A 24,404-nucleotide genomic window follows, 5' to 3' on the forward strand; every position below is an offset into this window, starting at 1 on the left:
AGTAAAACAAACAGGCTTAGATCAAAAGTATGATTTGTAGATGAGGGAGCACTGAAGTATGAAGTCAGTTTAATTGCTCTTTAGATTGGAAATTGAAACCCAGATGAAGAAATACATCAGCATCATATCTCAAAGATCTTTTGATTTGTTCATAGAAAGTGAGCACTGGTAAGGTCAGCCCTAAGGGCTTGTTAGCCCATTTTAGACTGCATTGCAGTGGCCTTGGAGTCAAATATAGGCCACATCTCATCAGGACCGGTTTCTTTCCCTGGAGAAAATTAGTGACCTAATGTGTTTTGCAACAACTTAGTACTAATCAATACCACTGAGATGGCTTTTAGTTAAGGACTTTTTAAAATTCATTGAATTTAAATTGCACCAGTTTATACACTTAATATGCTTTCAGCCCTATTGGGGCACATTCCAAGTCAGCCTCAGTGGAATTTATACACAAGTGGGTTTTCCTCCTCTCCAGCCTGGGATAGGATAAGTTCTTAGGATCATGGACACAGTGCAGCATGGGGTGCCCTCACCTACCTATCATCCACTCACCCCCTTGTTCCCACCACACTGTCACCTGTTGGACAAACCTGTTCAGGCTCACTCATCCAAACAGCAGTGGTCGGTGCCTGCTAATGAAAAGTGGTACATTTAGCATATATTAAATATAACCACCTTTTTGCAACATTGGCAAAGTTGTGTGTAGTATTCCTCCAATTTAAAAAGAATTGAATACTGCCTGCACGAGCTATTCTGAAAAACCCGGAACTAAAACAAACCCAGACATGTAATTCTTGGATTCGGATTTCAAACTTGAAGCACAAATTTTTTTTTCGCAACTAAAGTGCAGTGTACAAACAAATTAATGCTGGTTCAGGAAATGATTTACTTGTACCTGATGTTAAAAGCTACACCAAACAGAATAACCAGTACACTGGTCTCTCTCTGCCCTTTCACTAATTATTTGATTTATTGTTAGCAATGGTAAAATATTTAGAGCAAATATACTGATATACTTCAGGCATTACACTTTCAAACAGATTTCTAGATCACAAAGCATTATGAAAGCAAATAATTTCCTGCTGCCATTAAGGTTTAGGGACCTACCAAGATCTGGAAATTTACAGAAAACAACTGATCTGAAAAGGAACTGTTGTTGTTAACAGGAATTGACTTTGACACATGCTACTCTGCAAACATATTTTCTTCAATAAAAGTGGTTATCATGATCAAGGTTAGACTAAAGTGGTTAGTGATTAAACTAAATGACTAATAAAATAATTAACACAATTACTGTTTGCGTGCAAGTCAATACTGTTAAAAATAGCAATTTGGATTTTCAGATAAAAAGCCATTTAAAGAAATCCCAGGCTTCAGGAAGTATTAGCACGTCTCAAATGCCCTGCAACAATCATCCAAAATTTTAAAAGACTTTAAAACAGACGACTCCGCAACTAAAGAATTAGTTACTTGGTACTATAGAACTTGAGAGATATTTTGACAAAGCTTTCAATCTTGCATGCATCAGGATTATTTCTAAGAGATAACGTAAAAGGAAAGAGCATTCATACAACAGAATAGTGCTATTCGCTGCCATGTGTACTCTGATGATTGCACTGATTAACAACGACTAACAGTTAGCTGCCAACCTTTGTTGAGATTTTAAACCAGGCAGACTAATTGGTCATGGCACTGCCCTGAAACTGATCGAGAATGGCTGTCACCTACCTATTTTGTTGAACTGAAATAAACAATGCATATGCATGTTCTGTTATGGACTAGGCCAGACCACTCAAAACATTAAGTAGGCAGTTCCAACCACAACTTGGCAATTTGTTTCAGTAAGTGTACAGTGAAAATTATCCGCAGTAAGTTAGCTATGTTGACTACCAGATTTTAAAACAGAAAATATTATTCACAAAATTACACAATGAAACACAAAGAACAGAATAGAGAACCCATACAGAACTCAGTCTATCTAAACGAACTTAATTATGCTGTTCCAAATATATACAACAGTCCCAATAAGCAAACCCCTTAAAACACAGTAAAAGTGAAACAAAGGCTTACAGATCGAAGTTAGAAGGGCAGAAGGAGAGACAGAGATTAGCAGCCTGTTTCCAAACAGCTCCACAGCTGAACCTGACTAGTTCTGGACTGAACTACTCAGCTAGAGAGCTGGCCATGCCCTCTTGACTTATACAGGTTACTTCTAGAAACATAAAAGCTTTGGTCTAAAGACTCATTTGTTTACATATAAACAAAAAAGGCCTTTCATCTCTGTACCAAACCCAGCCGTTTTGGAGCCCAGAGAGTTTAAGACCTCTCTGAAAAAAAACCAAAGGACAAAAGGAACAGCTTTTCAAAAAAAAAGGACCAGTTTAATGACAGTTCTATCTACAAAGCGCAGGGCCCAGCATATTAATATGTGTAGCTTCCAGTATACACAAGTTCAACGAGCTGTGAGCCCAACAAACAATCCTAAACTGGTTAATAATTCTTCACATACTGAGTAAATGCTGTGTAAGTGCTGAATCACAGGAATATAGGGAACACAAGTAGGCAATTCAGCTTAGACCTGCCTTGCCTTTCAATATGATCACAGCTGATCGAACACTTCAATGTCTTACTCAGACCGTCCCCATAACCCTGAAGGTCATTGGCAATCAGAAATCCATCAATTTAAACATACTTAAAGACACAGTTTTGACAGAGGTACAGAATTCCAAAGGTTCACAGCCTTTAGTAAAGAAAAAAATCCTTGTCTTGGACCAAAATTAAGCCCCCGGTTCTAGAATACCCCACCAGGGAAACATTATCTCCATCTATTCTGCCTGCCCTTTATCTATTTTGCAAGTTTGAATAAGATCACCGCTCACTTTTTAAGCCTTGAGAGAATACACGTGCAACTTACCTAATTTCTCTTCATAGGTCAGTCCTAACCATCCCAGGAACAAGTCTCATTTACTTTTGTTGCACTCCATCCTGTCAACAGCAATATTGTCTTTCCTGAGATGTGGAGGTCAAAACTACACAGTACACAGGTGTGGTCTAACTAAGCTCTGATACAACTGGAACAAGACTCCACTATTCCTGAACCCCATTCCTCTTGCAGTAAAGGCTAACATGCCAATAGTCTTCTTAATAGTTTGCTGCATTGACATATTAGTATTTAGAGACTGATCAACAAGGGCGCCTAAGTCTCTCTGCACTCTACACTGTCCAATCTCTAACTATCTAAGGAATACTCTGTACATTTGTTGGTCCTATCAAAGTGGACAATTTTAACTTTCCCACATTACACTCCATCTGCCATGTTCCTGCCTATTCACTAAAACCTGTCCAAATCTTCTTGAAGCCATTTCATACTTCTCAATACACATTCTCACATAGCTTTGTATCCTCTGCAAAAGTGAAAATATTACAATTGGTTTCTACCTCCAAATCATTGACACACTGACAGCTTTACTCATCCTTGCAGTACCTCATTAGTCATTGTCTGCCAACATGAGAACAATCCTTCCTTTGGCTGACCATGTCATGCAAGTACATTACCCCTATCCCACATGCTTGAATGTTTTTCAACATGAGGGACTTTATCAAAAGCCTTCCAAAAATCCAGTTATACTCCAAACATTGGCTCTCCTTTATAAATTTTGTTGGTAAAACCTTAAAAAGGTTTGTCAAACATGATTACCCATTCACAAATCCAGGTTATACCCAATTAGAACATGTCTATTCATAACACCCTTTACAATAGATTCTAGCATTTTCCCTACTAATGTAAATCGACCAGTTTTGTACTTCCCAGTTTTCTCACTCCCTTAAATATTAGTATGACATTTGCTTGCTTCCAATAAGTAGCCATCATTCCAGAATCTATAGGAGTTTGGAACGTAATCACCAATGCATCAACTAGCTCTGTAGCAAATATTCAAACACAGATGATCAGGTCCTGGGGATTTAACAACTTTCAGCTACATTAATTGCCCCAGTACAGTCATCTTACAAATACTCATTTCCTTTAACTCCTCATTCATCCTAATCACTTGGATCACTGATTTAAGGAGATTTCTTGCATCTTTTTCAATGAAAAAGAGACAGTAATCATTATCTTCAGCAGTTAACTGGGATACAACAAGATCCTCATCACAGACACTACAGCTGAAGTCACACACGGAGAGCCTGAAAGACCTCTGCTTTTTTCTCTTGTGGGTCCAACCAGATCCCCCCTCCACTGACACCCTTATTTGCTTGGCAAAACTGATCCCCACCCTGTCTTTCATTTGATTCCTCTCACTTCCTACAAACCAAAGGGATAACTATGGGAACACAAATGGGCCTGAGCTATGCCTGCCGCTTTGTAGGTTTCGTGAAACAGTCCCTCTTCCAAAACTACAACAGCACCTTCCCTCACCTCTTCCTCCACTATATCGATGACTGCACTGACGCTGCCTCATGCTCCAGTGAAGAGCTCAAGCAGATCATTAACTTAGCCAACATCTTCCACACTGCCCTCAAATTCACCTCGACTATTTCTGGCACCTTCCTCCCTTCCACAGGGGACTCAGTCTCCAATTCCTGAAACTGATTCACCACTGATATCCATTTCAAACCCACTGACTCCCACAACTACACCTCTACTCAGCTAACCTCCTGTAAAAACACTATCCCATTTTCCCAATTCCTCCACCTCTGCCCCTAAGATGAGGCGCTCTACTCCAGGATATCCCAGGTATCTTCCTACTTTAGGAACTGTAATTTCCATTCCTCAGCAATCAAGACTGCCCTCAATCGCATCACCTCCATTTGATGCACTTCTGACCTCAAACCTCCTGCCCCTGCTCCCTCCACCCCGCCCCCTCCCACAACAAGGACAGACTCCTTCGTCCTCCCATATCACCGACCAACCTCCAAATCCAGCGCATCATCCTCCGACATTTTCGCCACCTACAATCAGATCCTAACATCAAAAAAAGATTTCCTCCCCCACCCCGTCCACTTTCTGCAGGGACTACTCATTCCACAACTCCCTCGTCAACTCTACACTCTCCAACACCACAGGTACTTTTCCATGCAACCGCAAGAGGTGCAACATTTGCCCCACACCCACACACCTCTATCCAAGGCCCTAAACAACCCTTCCGGATCCTAGAGATTCACCTGCACATAATCCAATCTCATCTATTGCTCCAGACATGAACACCAAACACCGACGCTGGGACCAGTTGGTGTAGCATCTGCACTCTACATGCATTAACCACCCCGACCTTTGGTTGCCATCCACTTCAATTCCCCCAGCAACATGTCCATCTTTCCCTTCCTCCACTGGCAGAGTGAGGCCAAATGGAAACCGGAGGAACAACACCTTATATTTCACCTGGGAAGCTTACTGACCAATGGCCTCGACATAGACCACCAGCTTCAAAGTCCCTTCTTCCCAGCCCTATCCTATGTCAAGCCCCATCCCTCCTCCTCACCTCCCTGACCTATCCATCATGCTACTACCCATCAGCACCACCCTTCCCAATGACCAATCACAATAACCCCCTACTTGCATCTACCCATCACCATCACACTTATTCTCCCTAGTCCCGCTCTCCCTCTCTATACTTCTGGATTCCCTCCCTCTCCCCAATCCTAATGAAGGGTTTGACCCAAAATGTTGACTCCCCTGCTCCTTGGATGCGGTCTAACCTGCTATGCACTTCTAGCTTCGCATCTGTGGACTCCAAGTTCCCACATCTGCAGCCCTTACTGTCTCAGTCACAAACATCCATGCAGACAATAACTTGGAGAGTCACTATAGACTGGGCTTGCTATTAGGGTCAGCAGCTGGAAATCCCCCAAAAAAACAAAAGCACTTAAAAATTCAATAGCTTTTCTTATCTCAAGATAACTAATCTGGATGGTTGCCTCAGTCCATTGGATCTTTATTGGCTGCTGCTGTCTTCTTGATCACATACAGCATTTCTCTATGAACATGGCTTACTTATAAAGGGAAAATCTTCTATGGGTTTTATATAAAGCTGAAGTCAAGTCAATCTTGCATCAGAAAGCAGAACCAAACATTTACTGAAGTAAAATACCTAGACTTGAAAACTCTAAGTATTGAGTTTTATTGTATTGATAAATACTCCTTAGCATTCAGACTGATTACGGAGGTCTGAGTCAGCCATTTCATACTACAGCCCACATCAAGATAGATATGGAACACAAATAAAAGATTGCCTTTTTCAGCCTATTCAATAACACCATAGATGATCTAGTTGTGGCCTTAAATCCACTTCCCTGTCAGTTTGCCATAAGCCTAGACTCCTTTGTCCATCAAAAATCTAATGCAAGCTTGAATATATTCAATGACCCAATGCTAACACTCTCTGTGGAAGAGAATTCAAAAAGAGTCAAAACTCTCAAGAAATTCCTCTTCATCCCCAATTTAATGAGTCCCATGTTGAAAACGTGTCCTAGGTTCTAAATTTTCCCATGGGGAGAAATATCCTTTCAGCATCTACTCTGCAAAATTCGCTCAGATCTTGCATCAATAAGATCACCTCTCATTCTTCTGAACAAGAAAGTGGAGACAGAAATTAGTATTGCTGAAAAAAAAAAGGCAGTTTGACAAAACTTTTAGTCTTGCAGTCATTAGGGCATGAGAATACCAATTTAAAGAGGGGAAAATCCATAATTACAGCAATATGAACCAGCAGTCACTACAGTAGATGACAGCCATTCGCTGGTTCAATTTACTTGGTCAGGGCATTTACTAATCAACCTGCCTTGTTTAAAACTTAAAGGCTTGCAGTTAACTGTCAATAATCAATAACTGGCACATCATCTATAGCAACTCCTCAATCAGCACCCTCGTCGCATGCAATATGTTTGTAATCTTGCAAATTGCCCTGATGAGTGTAAGACAAAGCTTTTTCAACAATATTAATTTAAAAAATGAAATTAAAATGTCGAGCATGCAGTGAGCAAAATCGACCACAACATTCTACATACCTTTGCTCTTTTACTGCTGTTGTGATGCCATTTACTGGTCATTTCCTGAAGTAGTTATGATCACAGTTGAGTGTGTGTTTTGGCTTCTCAATAGCTAATGATGCCAGGTGAAAATGCACTGGCTGTAGATACAAAATCCTATCCTCACTCAGAGCAAGATCCACCTACAGGTACAGAATTGCTGGCTCCAAATTTAGGGCTTTTGAATTTTCAGCTTAAAGAGCGAAGCTATATTATTGAACTTCATTTTGAAAGAAGGATCGGGTTAAAACATATTACAAAGTAATCTACTTTCCTAAAATATCCCAGGTACAAGAACACACTTTGAACTGACCTCAAGCTCATCCATGGCTTTCGGATTAATTTCAGATGTATAATATGATGGATCACAACATTAAATAGTTCACAGAAAAAAGATTAATAAAAACATCTGTTATGAGATATGTCTGGCACACAGTCAGCCCTTATTGAGCTGGCTCTACAGAAGTATCTAGGGAAAATGGGCAGATAATAAGCATACCCAAACACTTATAAAAGCTAAGAGCCTCGGGTGACTGACTGTGTGGAGTTTGCACATTCTCCCAATGTCTGCGTGAGTTTCCTCCGGGTGCTCCGGTTTCTTCCCACAGATCAGGTGAATTAGTCATGCTAAATTGCCCATATAGTGTTAGGTGCATCATTCAGAGGGAAATGGGTCTGGGTGGGTTACTCTCCGGAGGGTCAGTGTGGACTGGTTGGGCCGAAGGGCCTGTTTCCACACTGTAGGGAATCTAAGAAATTGCACCACCTCCCCTAAATCTGCTCTGAACAGTAGGACCTGACTTACAGTAGCATTAAAAGGTAATATTGGAAGCTTACAGGTTGTTGAAGAGGGAGGAAGCCCAGACCACTGCAGAGGTGTCAGTGAAAGTACAGGTAATGAATGTATGAGATGAAGAATATTGAAGCAGCTTCAGAGCACAGAGGTCAACTGGTTGTCAAGGCCTAGAAAGCATGTCCAAAATATGCCTCAAGCACAGTACCCTCCAAAATTAGGCTTAGCTATGTTCAATTTCAATAGGGAACACAAAATATCCAGAATGGACTCAGAAGGTTTCTCCAAAGTGGTTTGTAACTTCTAAAATCAAATTAAAAGAAAATGGTATTGTGGCACATTTAAACATCTGCTTGATGACACCAAAGAATTTAGGAATGCTATTGAAAAATAAAGACAGAAGAGATCTTGAGTTGTATTTTCAGGTAATGACAGCCAAAATACATGTGTTCTGGTGAAATTAGTTTGGCTATTGCACAAGATTATTACTCAAATACACAGGTGGAAAATTAGAAATAGATTAAGTTTAAGCTGAGCTTGCTTGTCCAGACAAGTGCATGATGAAATGCATTATATGTTGTGGTACTAACCTACCCACGCTTCTTTAGTTTGTCATCTGGTTGCATGTCAATGCATAAGTGATGACTGAGCAAGCTCACAAACAAGACTAACATCATACCAGAGTCAGGAATTGCCACTTTGAAATGTTAGTATAGTAACAGTCCCTCAACAATATAGAAAATACTATTACTTCAGGACTCACTTGTGAAGAGAATGAGTGACATATCTGTCTCTGTATGTAAACAGCCTCAAATGAGCTGGACAGGCTCCAGTGACAAGGATTTAAACAACGAAAGAAAAAAAATCAATGTTTCATGAGGACCATTTCAGGATGGTGTCCCAATCAATAATACTGAATGTTACCCCTTTAAAATGGGTCACAATTACATCCCCAAGCTGTAACAAATGACTTCATCACAATTTAGATAGCTTTAAGGCTATATAGTTCACCTTGGTGTGACTAATCTTATCTTAGTAGGGATCAGGAAGAAAGGATAAAAAAAAGTAAATTACCAGTCTCTTATTAACAGCTCACCCATAATGTTTGGTAAAAAGTACACGTGCAGAAAACAAGTCAGAGATCCAGAGAGTTAGAAACAAGGCTTCAGCTCAGTTGGCCCATGTTGACGTTTAAGTTTCATATGAGCCTTCACAACCAGCTTCTTCTAATCAAAGATATTTCACTGTGTTGTTAGGGAACAAAGTACACATTTTGTGTTGTGAATATTCTCCGACTCTTAGTGTTAAAAGTTCCAATGTTCTATCTTCTGAAATGAGTCACTATTTCCTAGATTTGAGCCTTACTGCCTGAATAGATTGCAGAAGTAGCAAGGGACATTCTTTTAAAATGGTTTTGTCATTAGGATTTGCCAAGTAATAAAACTTGGATTTACAGGGAGGTTTTCACGATCTTAAGATGGCCCAAAGCCCTTTGAAGTCCACAAGCTTTTAAGTATATTCACAATAGTATAGGGCAAGATAGCTTCTGTGTTAGCAAGAATGCTCCTCAAACCTGCCCAGAAGCTCCAGTACAGGTTCAACATAAGTTGATTCCCCCACATTACTGCAAATAAGAAACACACAAGACATTTAAAAGATCTGCACAGTTCAATGTCTGGGCCACACACTGGGAACAGAGGATGTTAGGAACAACTGTGATTTTAATTAGTACAAGGTGGAGCACTGTTAAACTATAATGCTCTGAATGACTTGCTGTCCATTCACACTAGATAAGAACTACAAAGATGTGTCTCAGGATGCCAGAGCGATGCAGCATTTATTTATTGCTATACAGAAAATAAAGATTTGCCTGAATCTTGTCTAAACCTACTCAGAGGAATCAGCAACAAGAATGAACTTATGATACAAGTGCCTTTAACAGTATCAGGACCAAGAACAATCTGGCAAATATATCAGGACTCAGTAAGTGTCTCCTCTTTTCTCAGATAGGTGAGTATTTATTCAAATGTTAGGTTTGCACTTAAATAGCACATTTTAAGAACAGTATTTTAAGGTACTTCAGACACACTGGGCAAGGCTGATACTCTAATGAGAGGTGAGACTGTTTTAAACAAGCATGAAAATCACAAATGTTACTTGTCAGACCAACAGTCAAAGTAAGTTATGAAGACAGAAAAATAATGGATATGTGGCACTTAATGTAGGATAGAGTAGACACACAAGCTTTGATGGTCTAAGCTGACAGATATAGAATGGGAGGCGAGCTAATAAAATACTGAAATTAAGTCTGAAGGTGACAATGATATGTACAAAGGTTCCTGCAGACAATGAACTGAGACAGGGGCAGATTAGGTGATGAAAGTAGGTCCTTCAAAAGGTATAATGTAGAATCAGAAACTCAGCTTAGAACAGGATTTCAAAAGGTTCCTTTCAACCCCAAGGTGACTGTGGAAGGAAATACATTTTGTGTACATATTTTGAGACGAGCTAAATACAATGATCTTGATTTAGCTGGAGGAAATAGCTCAATCACGATCGGATATCAAGTTAGCAGTCTGACAGAAATTATTGAAGATGGGGTGAAAAGCAAGAGCTATATATGGAGGTCACCCTTATGGCAAGGATGTCATGTTGAAGAGGTGGTGGTTAGGGTTGGGTCAAGGAGCAGTGGAATGATGACTGTGGGTTTGAGAAGTTTCGGGATAGCTGTGGAGAAAACAGGAACAAATTACAATACCAGAGACAGGAAGGGAAGCTGAGCGCCTAGGAGTTTAAAGGGAATGGATGGGATGAACTGTAGATGAGTTAACTCAATCACGGGAGTGCAAACAAGAATAATGAATGCTCACGGCCAGACAGGAGGGAAACTGGGTAGGCAGAACATTCTCAATTTGTTGGCCTTTATAGTAAGGCGTTACAGAAGTAAAGATGCCTTACTGCTATTGTATAGAGTCATGGTGAGACTGCACCTCAGGTATTACATACAGTTTTGATTTCCTTCCCCAAGGAAGCATACACTTCCATAGAGAAAGTGAAACAATAGTAAACCAGATTAATTTCTGGGATGTAGATCATTAGGTCCTGGTAATTTGTCAGCCACTGACTCCATTGATTTTCCCAGCACCATTTCCTTACTAATACTCATTTCCTTCAATTCCACCCGCCCATTACAGTCTTGGTGCTCTAATATTTCTGGAAGGTTATTTCTGGTTTCTTTTGTGAAGACGGAATCAAACTATGTATTCATTTCTTTGGTCCCAATTATAATTTGAAAATGTGTTGCTGGAAAAGCGCAGGTCAGGCAGCATCCAAGGAACAGGAGAATCGACGTTTCGGGCATAAGCCCTTCTTCAGGAATGAGGAAAGTGCGCCCAGCAGGCTAAGATAAAAGGTAGGGAGGAGGGACTTGGGGGAGGGGCTGTTGGACTCCTCCCTACCTTTTATCTTAGCCTGCTGGACACACTTTCCTCATTCCTGAAGAAGGGCTTATGCCTGAAACGTCGATTCTCCTGTTCCTTGGATGCTGCCTGACCTGCTGCGCTTTTCCAGCAACACATTTTCAGCTCTGATCTCCAGCATCTGCAGCCTTCACTTTCTCCCCAATTATAATTTGTCTGGCTTCTGATAGTCTTTACTAGACATCATCTCTTCACATATTTATTGAAACTGACTGGAAACACTCAGTTCCGTTCGATTTGACACTAGCATTCTTCCCTGTTGATCAAACATTTGTCCTCTTTTGCTCAATTCTAAAATACTCCCAATCCACAGACTTCCTGACTTTTCTGGCAATTTTATTTATCTTCACTTCTGATCTAACACTATCTAATTTCTTTTGTAAGCATGTTCAGAGCAAACGTTTTAGATTAAAGACTAAGGGTTAAAAAAAAAGCAGAAATATGGCATTGAGATGGAGGATCAGACGTGACCACATCGAATGGCAAAGCAGACTCTGGGCTGAACAGCCTACTCCTGTTCCTGGTTTCTGTGTTTCTACCACCTACTTAAGAAAAAAAACTTCAAACGAAAGCAAAAATTCATACAGCATATGACAAGGGTCCTGACTGGCCAGACAATGGTTGGCATGGAAATGCAGCTGGAATTCTTTTTGTTCCTTTGTGGCTATCATTGGTTGGGCCAAAATTTGATCCCAGCTGCTGCAGTCCTTGGGTGTAATGACAAAGAGCTGTTCGGAAGGAAGTTCCAGGGTTTTGACACAGCGACAATAAAGGAACAATGATATAGCGTGTAGTTAACAGATTAAATTCAAACCACACAAGTCAACTGAATGAACACAAGATGTAGGAGAAACTCAGCAAATCCGACATGAACTCAGCTCTGTGAAGAGAAACAGTGTGGAGTCCAACTCTTTCAGCCTTTTGCCTGCAAAGAACAGGGCCTGGTATGTGAATGAATGTAGCTTCTAGCATTAAAAATGAAATCACATTTGAGTTTAACTTTGAAAGTCAAGTGCTTAAAGGCAGTAAAGTTGGTATATTTCCAACCTTACAAGTTCATGACTTTCAAAATTCCCCAGAAACATGGATGTTTGAGGAACCTCGCCCACCCTCTTAACTCCATCACCATCTTAATTCCTAAAGATAATGTCAGCTAGACAAAAAAAAGCTTTATTGTTCCAGAAGACAAATTGTAGAATAATAGGAAAGTGAACACTGATTTAGAAAACCCACTAAAACCAGAATTCCTTTGTGGGTCTGAGAACCTAGGAAACAGAAAACTATGCAGATAAAACAGAGAATGAGTGTACAAGGGCAGAAGTAGTTAGTTGATTTACACTAAAAGTCAGTTAAGGAGAGATAGGACAGGGTCATAGAGTCAGATGTACAGCATGGAAACAGACCCTTCGGTCCAACTCGTCCATGCCAAACAGATATCCCAATCCAATCTAGTCCCACCTGCCAGCACCCAGCCCATATCCCTCCAAACCCTTCCTATTCATACACCGATCCAAATGCCTCTTAAATGTTGCAATTGTACCAGCCTCCACCACATCCTCTGGCAGCTCATTCCACACAAGTATCACCCTCTGCGTGAAAAAGTTGCTCCTTCGGTCTCTTTTATATCTTTCCCCTCTCACCCTAAACCTATGCCCTCTAGTTCTGGACTCCCCAACCCCAGGGAAAAGACCTTGTCTATTTATCCTATCCATGCCCCTCAATTTTGTAAACCTCTATAAGGTCACCCCTCAGCCTCAGACGCTCCAGGGAAAACAGCCCCAGCCTGTTCAGCCTGTCCCTGTAGCTCCGATCCTCCAACCATGACAACATCCTTGTAAATCTTTTCTGAATCCTTTCAAGTTTCACAACATCTTTCCAATAGGAAGGAGACCAGAATTACAAGCAATATTTCAACAGTGGCCTAACCAATGTCCTGTACAGCCGCAACATGACCTCCCAACTCCTTAACTCAATACTCTGACCAATAAAGGAAAGCATACCAAACACCTTCTTCACTATCCTATCTACCTACGACTTCACTTTCAAGGAGCTATGAACCTGCACTCCAAGGTCTCTTTGTTCAGCAACACTCCCTAGGACCTTACCATTAAGTGTATAAGTCCTGCTAAGATTTGCTTTCCCAAAATGCAGCACCTCGCATTTATCTGAATTAAACTCCATCTGCCACTTCTCAGCCCAGTGGCCCATCTGGTCCAGATCCTGTTGTAATCTGAGGTAACCCGCTTCACTGTCCACTACACCTCCAATTTTGGTATCATCTGCAAACTTACTAACTGTACCTCTTATGCTCACATCCAAATCATTTATATTAATGACAAAAAGTAGAGGGCCCAGCTCTGATCCTTGTGGCACTCCACTAGTCACAGGCCTCCAGTCTGAAAAACAACCCTCCACCACCACCCTCGTCTTCTACCTTTGAGCCAGTTCTGTATCCAAATGGCTAGTTCTCCCTGTATTCCATGAGATCTAACCTGTTAATCAGTCTCCCATGGGGAACCTTGTCGAACGCCTTACTGAAGTCCATACAGATCACATCTACTGCTCTGCCCCCAATCTTTTGTTACTTCTTCAAAAAAACTCAATCAAGTTTGTGAGATATGATTTCCCATGATGAATAACATCAAAATTAAACAGACTGAAAGTGAAGTGTAACAATCCGGCAAGTACTGATTTGACACTGTGGTTATTCTTAGCATTTTACAGAATTACTATCATATTAATAAAGCTATTAAAGTATGTATTAAAGACATTGTCTAGATTCCTGTAATCATCCCAGGAGAAAAGAGATTTCTACAATCTTCTTCAAAGTTAAATCAGTCTAAGTTTCAAGGTACGGCCACATTGTAGGTAATATTTGTTACATCTTTCACAACTCCCAAGTGTGAACCCATCCAAGCAGGTGTTCACACTGTCATTGCACAGACCATCCCTTATTGAATACACAAATGAAACTGTTACTAGAATAATGTAAACCACCCACTCATCTTTCTCCACCTTCTTGACGTTTATCATAACAATTGACCACATTATGTTCTATTATCAAGCTGTTAGTACTGCCTTGCCTGCTTCCATTACTCTACATCAATGCATCTCTTATAAAGGCTTCTCTCTCCTCCATGACCTTTAGACTCCCCAAAGAAAATACCCTTAAGCATTCCTAAGCTTCACCCACAACAGGTCATTTGTACACTGAAAATTCAGCTCTAACTCAGCATCAAGAGAGTTGGTGCTATCAGATGAAGAGATTTTTTTTCCCCCACCAATTAAACAGTAGAAAGGTTAAAGCTATTATCTTTAGTGTCCATCACAAACTCTGGTAAGGTGTTCGGAAATAATCATGGGGCAGGGGGGGAATGATATCAGTGTATTTGAAAGGACTTTACAAATGAAAGAGAGTCAGTAAAAAGCAGATCATGCTTGGTTAGTTAGATTGAATTTTTCAATGAAGTAACACATTAGACTGAAGGGACAAAAACTGAACTTCAGTTCTGGAGGAGGGTTACTGGACCCAAAACATTAACGCTTGCTTTCTCTCCACGGGTGCTGCCAGACCTGCTGGGTCTTTCCAGCAATTATTGTTCTTATTACTTATTTCCTGCATCTGTAGTTCTTTTAGTTTTTTGTTTAGTTTGAACAGGAATTTGCAATGGATGATGTCTATATGGAAGTTAAGAAAGCATTTGGCCAAGTGTCATGTACCACACTGATTAACAAAACAGATGCTGAGGAAGTAGGAGGGTCAGCATCCTATTAGAACCAATAAAATTGCTTAAGATCAGGAAACAAGAAGTCATGATCGCAGATCATTTTCCAGACTGGTGCATGGGTTAATGCTAAGATCACTTTATATTTGAAATTTTACTCAATTCCAATGTCACAGTTAATGCTAATGACACCAGTCAACTGCAGCAGGGCATGAATGGATGAGCAGCATGAGCAGCTCAATGACAGATGGATTTAACTCCAAAATGGGAATGATACAATGTGGCAGGACAGATAGATATATACAAGACATTAACAGATAGATATATACAAGAGTATGCAGAACCTGGGAATTCATGCAGACATGTTTTATCGGGGAAATCTTGAGACCAATAGGGTCATACAGCCACAAGACAGAATCAAGTATACAGCAAAAAACCCGAAGCTATTCAGCCAATCACACTTGGGGCATGAAAGCCCCAAGGAATAGGTCATTTGATCTCTTAACTCCAATATGTGCCTGTCCTTCCATAATCCTCGATTCCTCTGTCAATCAAAAATCTACCTAACCCTACCATGTATAAATTCAGTGACATTACTTCACTAAATTTCCAGGGAAAAAAATCCTCAAACTAACAAATCTCATCATCTCAATCTTAAAAAGGAAGATCTCTTATTCTTAAACTGTTGTGCTTTTCTGGTCTCCTTGACATAGAATCCCTACAGCATGGAAACAGGCCACTTGGTCCAACATGAGGAAACATCCTACCAGTATCCACCCTATCAAGCCCCCTCAGGATGTCCTAAGTTTGAATATTAGGAGCACAGCACTGGGGAGCAGGATTAGGCCATCCAAGCTACACAACTACCTGTGCTAGCATTCAGAGAGCTACCCATTTAAGTAGCTTGTTCTATCCCTCCCATAATTTCCCTTTTCTGACATTTAATTGCATTTCAAAGGCTACATATTGCAATAGCCTGAACTGAAATATTTAGTATGGAGAGTCTTTGTCCTCAAAGAAAAGACTAGTTCTTCAGAGTTCAAGGAAACAAATCCTACCTCTGGATAGTGATAAGGAGCACAACCCTGATTAAGCTCCCTTATTTATTTCAAAGTAAACAGAGCCAAGTTTCTGAGCCAGCTAAGTTCAGCAGGGACTGGAGAATTTTCCAGGGATGATAACTCCTGACAGTGAACAGTTCGTCTTTCACTGCTTGGGACTATAGTTTTATTTTAAAGACTCAATATGCCCAACATTAATAATGGCAAGTGGTGATCAGAGGTTATATACGCTCAGCAAAATCTCAGAGCTATTTTCTTGTGCAGCCTCAATAGAATTAGGAGAGTAAAGGGAGGAGCAAAGTGAATCAAAATGTTGCCATTGTTGCAGAACTGAAATGCAAGATTTTAATTACGACTTCTGAAATTAATTTCATACTGCATTCTCATTTGTCAATAAACAGAAAATGCCACTATAAAGCCTTGCTCAGTAATACAGCCATTACCTGACTGAGTAGCTGTCCATGGAAAATGGTGTTAACCACAGTCAGAACTTTCCTGATTATCTGTTGCTGCGATATGGGGATCGGGGTTGTGCACATTGTTTTTGCAGCTTCCAACTCCTGCTGGACTTTATCCAATAGCTCACACAGGAATTCTTGAGCATCCTGTTGGGCATATCCACGGAATGTTGGGATCAGTCGCCATACACAGTGAAGCATAGCAAAGGGAGATACCAAAGCCCACTTGCCAGACCACATGACCAGAAAAAGGGTGTGGAGTTCATGACACAGAGAGATGTGCTTCGAGCTTGGCTCCTTCAACTGAATTAGCTCCCTATTTCTGCTACTTGATGCTCCCCCACTCAATCCTTCAGAAAGACTGGGTCGTCTCAAGATCTTCTCCTCATCTATTGAAGATGTGCTTGAATTAATGTCACTAACCAAATATTGCTGGTTTGAGGGCCTTGTTTTCCCATTTGCTGTACTAGCCAGCAGCTCCTGAGTTTGACTCAAATCAAAATGCAAGAAACACTCGCAAAATATTTGCAGATGACTTAGCACTTGCAGAATGGAGTTCATATAGCAGGTATTTCCTAAGTTTCTCAGTCCTGTCACACCAGGTGTGACTGTGGGTCTCCGTTTAATAGGAGAATCACCAATTTTTTTCAATCTAACTGCACTTGACGTAAGGGCAGTTGTTACAGCTGGATATTTTGCTGGTGATCGTAGAGGTGCCGGGTCACTAACTTGAGAGAGTTCGTTTAAACGGGAACTTTTGCGTGGTGGTGCACTCAGCAACTCGGCATGTAGCCGCTGCTTTAGCTCTTGTCGCCTTTTTCTGGCTTCTTCCCTTTTCAGTTCAGCCTCTTCTTTTAGCCGTTCTTCTTCCAGCCTCAGTTTCCCACTGCTCGTCAGAGCGAACCAAGACTGGAACACCTTAGACAAAAGCAGTTTACGGCGATGCCAAAGTGCAGTGAACATCCTATCCTCATTTCGCAACTGTGCCTGTGCACAACCCCGAGAAAGATAAGTGTCATCACTTCCTGCCATTGACCGTAAAGTCCTACCACTTCGAGTTGTACAGTCATAGTTCTGGCTCTTGATCGCACTTAATGTGCTCCTCAACAATTTGAGATCGCCTGTCGCATTATCATTCAGCACATAGTCATCACAAACATAACAAAATACATAAAACTCATTTACTTCCAAGGCTACGGGGTGTTTGCTTTCCTGAAAATGTTTTAGTGCATGCTCTTCATTATAGCGTCCACAGGCAACATGTGAACAGCTGAGACATGCCCACATCGACTCTGTAGTATTGCAGTCCACACAATGCCATTTTTGGGGGTTTAAGATCGAATGATCCTGGGCAAGCCGAAGCCGCCCTACGTGCTTGCATTTATCCATTGATTTCAAGTGATATCATTCTCGAAGATACGTGACAAATATCCAATTTGTTAACCTGCAAGATATACAAAAGAGAGGATAATGAGAATTAAGTTCAACTTCCACAAGCAGGAAATATATGGCACAATTTGTTAGCATTACATTACCAAAATGCTAAGGTAAAAGTACAATTGTTCCATGTGGAAATATGATCATCCTCAACTCCGGTTCAATAAGGGGTGCAGGATGGCATGTCAGGAATAGCACTAGGCCGAGCTAAAAATAAGGCATCAGTCTAACAAAGCCACAATTCAGAACCATTTGTACACCTCCTCGCAGAGCGCTTTAGGGAACATCTCTGGGACACCTGCACCAATCAACCACACCGCCCTGTGGCCCAACATTTCAACTCCCCCTCCCACTCTGCCGAGGACCCGGAGGTTCTGGGCCTCCTTCACCGCTGTCCCCTCACCACCTGACGCCTGGAGGAAGAACGCCTCATCTTCCGCCTCAGAACACTTCAACCCCAGGGCATCAATGTGGACTTCAACAGTTTCCTCATTTCCCCTTCCCCCACCTCACCCTAGTTCCAAACTTCCAGCTCAGCACTGTCCCCATGACTTGTCCTACCTGCCTATCTTCTTTTCCACCTATCCACTCCACCCTCCCCCTGCCTTATCACCTTCATCCCCTCCTCCACTCACCTATTGTACTCTTATACTATTTTCTCCCCACCCCCACCCTCTTCTCATTTATCTCTCCACCCTTCAGGCTCTCTGCCTGTATTCCTGATGAAGGGCTTTTGCCCAAAACGTTGATTTTACTGTTCCTCGGATGCTGCCTGAACTGCTGTGCTTTTCCAGCACCACTAATCTAGACTCTGGTTTCCAGCATCTGCAGTCATTGTTTTTACCTAGAACCATTTGTACGTCAAACAACAGAATTAATACACAAAGTTAAACAGTCCCGTAGCTAACAGATTAGATCAAAACTCCTCAATCCTGTCACATCCATTTGTAAATTATGGTGGGCATTTGAACTAACTTGTGGAGCAGCGGGGGCTACTCAAATTTCCCATCCTCAAGTAGTGCAGGAGTGCAACACATTTAGGCAATTGTACTGAAGACATATGCTACAGAACAAGTCCTAGTCAAGCTGTTCCAGTCCAGCTACAACAGAGACATCTACCAAATAATGTGGAAAATTGCCCAGGCATGTCCTGTCTACAAAAAGCAAGTCAAATTCAACCTGGCCAATTACCACCTCAACCAGCTTTGGTTCAAACATATGGAAAACAGCTGAAATCCATAGGTGAGGAGAATGATAACGCTGACATTGAGGCCACATCTGACTGAGTAGAGCATCAGGGAGTTCTAGCAAAACTGGAGTCAATGAGAATCATGCCTACAGCTACAGTACTAGGAGGTAAACATACCAGACCCAGAAAATTGTTGCAGGGTAGAGTCCTAGACCCAATCACCATAAGCAGTTTCATCTCTAACCTTCCCGCCATCATATGTCAGAAATGGGGATACTCAACGTTCAGCACCATTGTAAGTCTTTCGACAGAATGCGCACCTATACCTGGCAACATCCAGGTTTGGCCTGAAAAGTGGCAAGTAACATCCAAACCACACAACTCACAGGCAATGATCATCTCCAACACGAAACAATCTAACCATCTGCCACTGACATTCAACAGCATTAAAATGTTATAAATATATCTCTCTACACCAGGGCATCCCAAAGTGACGGTTGGGATTCCAAATGCTAACAGTTTTGAGAAGCTGAATTACTGAAAAACTGAAATTTCAGGACCATAGAGTTCCAAGTTAGCAATGGCTTCCATAGAGCTTTATGCCCTCCTGTCTGAGGTCCTCCCTTTCCCCCATCCACTCTATCATCAGCCAGGAATCATACAATCTTCAAGCTTGTAAATACCAGCCATGGTATATTAGAAAAAAAATATATCTTGAGGGCAGTAACACAAAAGGCAAGTATTTGTTTTATAATTATTTTTGTTTCAGGCCAATAATTTAAACTGTGCTTCCAGTTCATGTATTTGTGTTTCAGGCATTCTTATTCCAAAAAATCCAGAATCCTCCAAAATCCAAAATGATTCAGTCCCAGACATTCTAGATTGGATTCAAATTCAATTAGGCAACTGTAGAAGTGGTAAGAAATAAATGTGTGACTGTAAACAAGTATTAGACTTAGAAAACATTAAAATGGAGTTATCAAAAAGCAATAAGAATAAAATGCAATGCTTTTTAACATGACTGCTAAAATGCAACTGTGTGAATAGACTATCAGAATCAAGTTCAGGCTCAAGAACTGAAATTCACCAATGATAGCCAGTTTACTAAACACGGTGAATACAAAATTAAATATGCTATATCAGAATTGAGCAACAGACTAATCTGACAAGACTTCTGCATAAATCTTAACTTTTATACCCACACAAGGAACTCAGCGGGAAGTGGTTCCATAAAGGTCTGTAAACTGTACATGGATGATACTGTGGAAAGGAAACAGGAAATGTGCACAATAAGTAGCACACAGTTTCAAATTACTCTTATGACTTGTGCCAGGAGGAGTGCTATGGAGCACTGAACTTACAATGGTCAAAGATTTGCAACATGAATGTCAAAATTCAGCTCCAATACTCATGTGACCTCCCAATGCACCCATGATAAACCAGAGGTTATCTAAACTCTGCAGTCTATATCCTAACTTACAGCAAGTTCCATTCACTCACCATCCATCTGCACCCTGACCTACACTGACTCCCAAGCCAGCAACACCATCGAAATTTGTATCCTTGTTTTCAATTGTCGAGTGCACAAACAATAAGGCAGTAATAGCACAGAACTTCAATTCTTCTAGTAATAGGGCAAAAGGCACAGGTTGCACAGAATTCTTAACAGACAGGTTAAAAGCAGTAGAAGGCTATTCAACCTCTTGAGCCTGTCATGCCATTCAATAAGATCACGGCTGATGTGATTAATCTACATTCCTGACTCCCCTTTCGCTGTCTTGCTTATCAGGAATCTACCTATCTCTAATTTTAAAAGTTTCAAAGACTTTGTTTACGCCACAGTTTGAAGAAAGTTCCAAAGACTCATGAACCTCAGAAAATGATTCTCCTAAAATAGGAGGACCCTTATTTTTAAGGAGCAACTCCTAGTTCTAGACTCTCCCAGAAAAGGAAATATCTGTTCCACATCCATGCTGTCAACACCCCTTAGGGTCTTATTTGCCTCAATCAAGTCCTCATTCTGCTAAAAATATGCATACACTCAAGAGCATAATTTTTGCCCATTCACAGAAAACCCAAAGACAATGGACAGTTCCAGCTTTAGTTATAGGAACAAAGTTGGTCAGGTAGGAGTATCATCAATGGGACAGTATCTTTGTCACAATGATCAGAATTGAGTTTGGTTTAGCGCAGTTGTGGAGGCAGAAGATAGAACAAGTCAAAGCTTTAAACAGAACAGGCCAATTTTAATTAGGTACAATTAGGCAAAGTGGTCTGGAATCAGCTCCTTGAAGGTAAATCAGTGTTAGAGCAGCAGGATATATTCACTGAGATAGATGCTGCTCAGAGATATATAGCCACGAAAGACAAAGGCAGAACTCCCAAATCTAGATCCCACCTCCACCCTAGATGTCAAAGAGAATATAACATAGGATAAGAATGTTTGCCAGATGAGAACACTCAATACAGTTGAAAGCTTAAAATATAGCAAATATATATGAGTGAAATTAAAACATTTTTTTAAAAAGTTTAAAAATCAGGAAAACAGAAAGCTGGCATGAAATTTACTGTCAAGCAAAATCAAGGCAAATACAAAACTCAAATATACAAAGAGTATGTCAGGGATCTGACTGCAGTGACAGCATCCCTACCCCCAAACCAGAAGGTCAAGGTTCAAGTCCCACCAGCCCCAGAGGCATGTAATAACATCCCTGAACAGACTGAAAAATATCTATAAAGACCAAAAAGATAACTAATGGAAGAACAGAAGAGATTAGAGACTATGTACCCTGTATCTGTCTTCACAAATGAAAGCAGATAACGCAGACGTCATTGTTTGAAAGTGTGAAATACTGGAACAGCATAAACATTAAAAAGTTTACCATCTTTGGCTGAATTAAATGAATCCCTTGATGCTAAGAAAAGCAAGGGACACTGGGATAAGCTGACCATTGTTTTCCAACAATCTTTGATAATAGCCTAAGAGGATTGATGAACAAGTAATATTGTTTAAAAAGGAAGGGATGAACGAAATAATTAAATGGCAGTAAGTCTAGCCTCGGTAGTTGGATTATTGGAAAAATCTGAGGAACAGAATAAACCTTCATTTAGAAAGGGACAGATTAATCATGGACAGGTAGCATGGATGTGTTAAAGAAAGGTCACGATTGACTTGACTAAATTATGAGGAAAGGGCTGAAGAGAAAGAAACTCTTGCTGTGTTTAAAGTACTAGGAGATACATTTTAAGTGTTGTAACCTACAGGACTATGGAGCAAGAGGTGGAACGTAGGTTTGGGTTGTCTAGTTCTTTTAGATTGGCTTGTGCAAGATAGGGGGAATGACGTTCTTCAATCTGTGAATCCCACCGTGGCATCAGCACTCCCTATTTTGACAACCAACCCCATTTCTACAATCAATATCCTTTTATCCCTTCTGTGCACAGCTGTTTCATGCAATATACAGTGTCTTTAAAACTGCTGATGCGCTTGCATGTTGAGTGAGTAGCCTGTGCATCTTCTACATAGCTCATCCCTGATCTTCACACAGTCACACACCCATGCTTCGAGGAAACATCATTGTCAATATCGTAGTTGCACCAATTGTGGCATCTTTTGCATGCTGGATGTGCATTTCTCCACCAGTAACAGCTGCTCCTTCATCTCGCCATGCTCTGGAAATATAAGTTTGACACATGGCACATTAAGTGATTTGGGGTCGTGAAGGAATGCAGCAAATGCACCACAGAGGGTGATGGTGGAGGGTTGTTTTTCAGGCTGGAGGCCTGTGACTAGTGGAGTGCCACAAGGATCAGTGCTGGGCCCTCTACTTTTCATCATTTATATAAATGATTTGGATGTGAGCATAAGAGGTATAGTTAGTAAGTTTGCAGATGACACCAAAGTTGGAGGTGTAGTGGACAGTGAAGAAGGTTACCTCAGATTACAATGAGATCTTGATCAGATGGGCCAATGGGCTGAGAAGTGGCAGATGGAGTTTAATTTTGATAATTTTAAGGTACTGCATTTTGGGAAAGCAAATCTTAGCAAGACGTATACACTTAATGGCAAGGTCCTAGGGAGTGTTGCTGAACAAAGACCCTGGAATGCAGGTTCATAGCTCCTTGAAAGTGGAGTCACAGATAGATAGGACAGTGAAGACAGCGTTTGGTATGCTTTCCTTTATTGGTCAGAATACCGAGTACAGGAGGTGGGAGGTCATGTTGCGGCTGTACAAGACATTGGTTAGGCCACTGTTGGAATATTGCGTGCAAATCTTGTCTCCTTCCTATCGGAAGGATATTGTGAAACTTGAAGAGGTTCAGAAAAGATTTACAAGGATGTTGCCAGGGTTGGAGGATTTGAGCTATAGGGAGAAGTTGAATAGATGAGGGCTGTTTTCCCTGGAGTATCGGATGCTGAGGGGCAACCTTAGAGGTTTACAAAATTATGAGGGGCGTGGATAGGGTAAATAAACACAGTCTTTTCCCTGGGGTTGAGGAGTCCAGAACTAGAGGGCATAGGTTTAGATGAGAGGGGAAAGATATAAAAGAGACCTAAGGGGAAACTTTTACACGCAGAGGGTGGTACTTGTATGGAATGAACTGCCAGAGGAAGTGGTAGATGCTGGTACAATTGCAACATTTAAAAGGCATCCGGATGGGTATATGAATAGGAATGGTTTGGAGGGATATGGGCCTGGTGCTGGCAGGTGGGACTAGATTAGTTTGGGATATCTGGTCAGCATGGACAGGTTGGACCGAAGGGTCTGTTTCCATGCTGTACATCTCTACGACTCTAAATGAGTTTACAATTTTCTCCACCGTGCCAGATCGGAGTCAGTGAACTTCACAACACAATACAACAGCATGAGAGATAAAACAAATGAAAACTAGCTATGAACCAACATGCAAAAAGTGGAATGTTGATAACGTTTAAATTTATCTCTTACAAATCAAGTTAAACTGCACACATAGCAAAGGAGTTTCAAGACACTAAGCAAAACGCTCCCATTCCCTTTTGAGGTTCTGTAGGCATCCTTGTTCTGCAACCACCCAGTATACTTTATCACCCCCATCACCCTGTTCTCTGAACACATACCTCCTTTACATCTCTCTCTTCTCACCCAATTAACACTCCGTTTGACTTGTCATTTAACCTGTATTTGATCAAGCCTTTCCCAATCGTTCTTTTAATAGGAAATACTTCCAACTAGTTTTAGAAAACTCAAGTGCTCCT

The 24,404-nt window shown here is 41.0% G+C and overlaps 1 protein-coding gene across 1 annotated transcript in view; it reads right to left on the reverse strand.

Annotated features, from left to right (window-relative positions):
* The window catches only part of usp44 (ubiquitin specific peptidase 44), a 52,918-nt gene that overhangs the window by 22,812 nt on the left and 5,702 nt on the right, over nucleotides 1-24,404 (reverse strand). The window contains exon 2 of the mRNA XM_043713306.2: nucleotides 16,528-17,986. Coding sequence (XP_043569241.1) covers nucleotides 16,528-17,931 — 1,404 coding nt within the window. The 5' untranslated portion in view covers nucleotides 17,932-17,986. The remainder of the gene's footprint in view (nucleotides 1-16,527; nucleotides 17,987-24,404) is intronic.

This window comes from Chiloscyllium plagiosum, unplaced genomic scaffold (assembly GCF_037043375.1).
Source record: "Chiloscyllium plagiosum isolate Xiang-an unplaced genomic scaffold, Cpla_swu_hap1 HiC_scaffold_23, whole genome shotgun sequence".
Lineage (NCBI taxonomy): Eukaryota > Metazoa > Chordata > Chondrichthyes > Orectolobiformes > Hemiscylliidae > Chiloscyllium > Chiloscyllium plagiosum.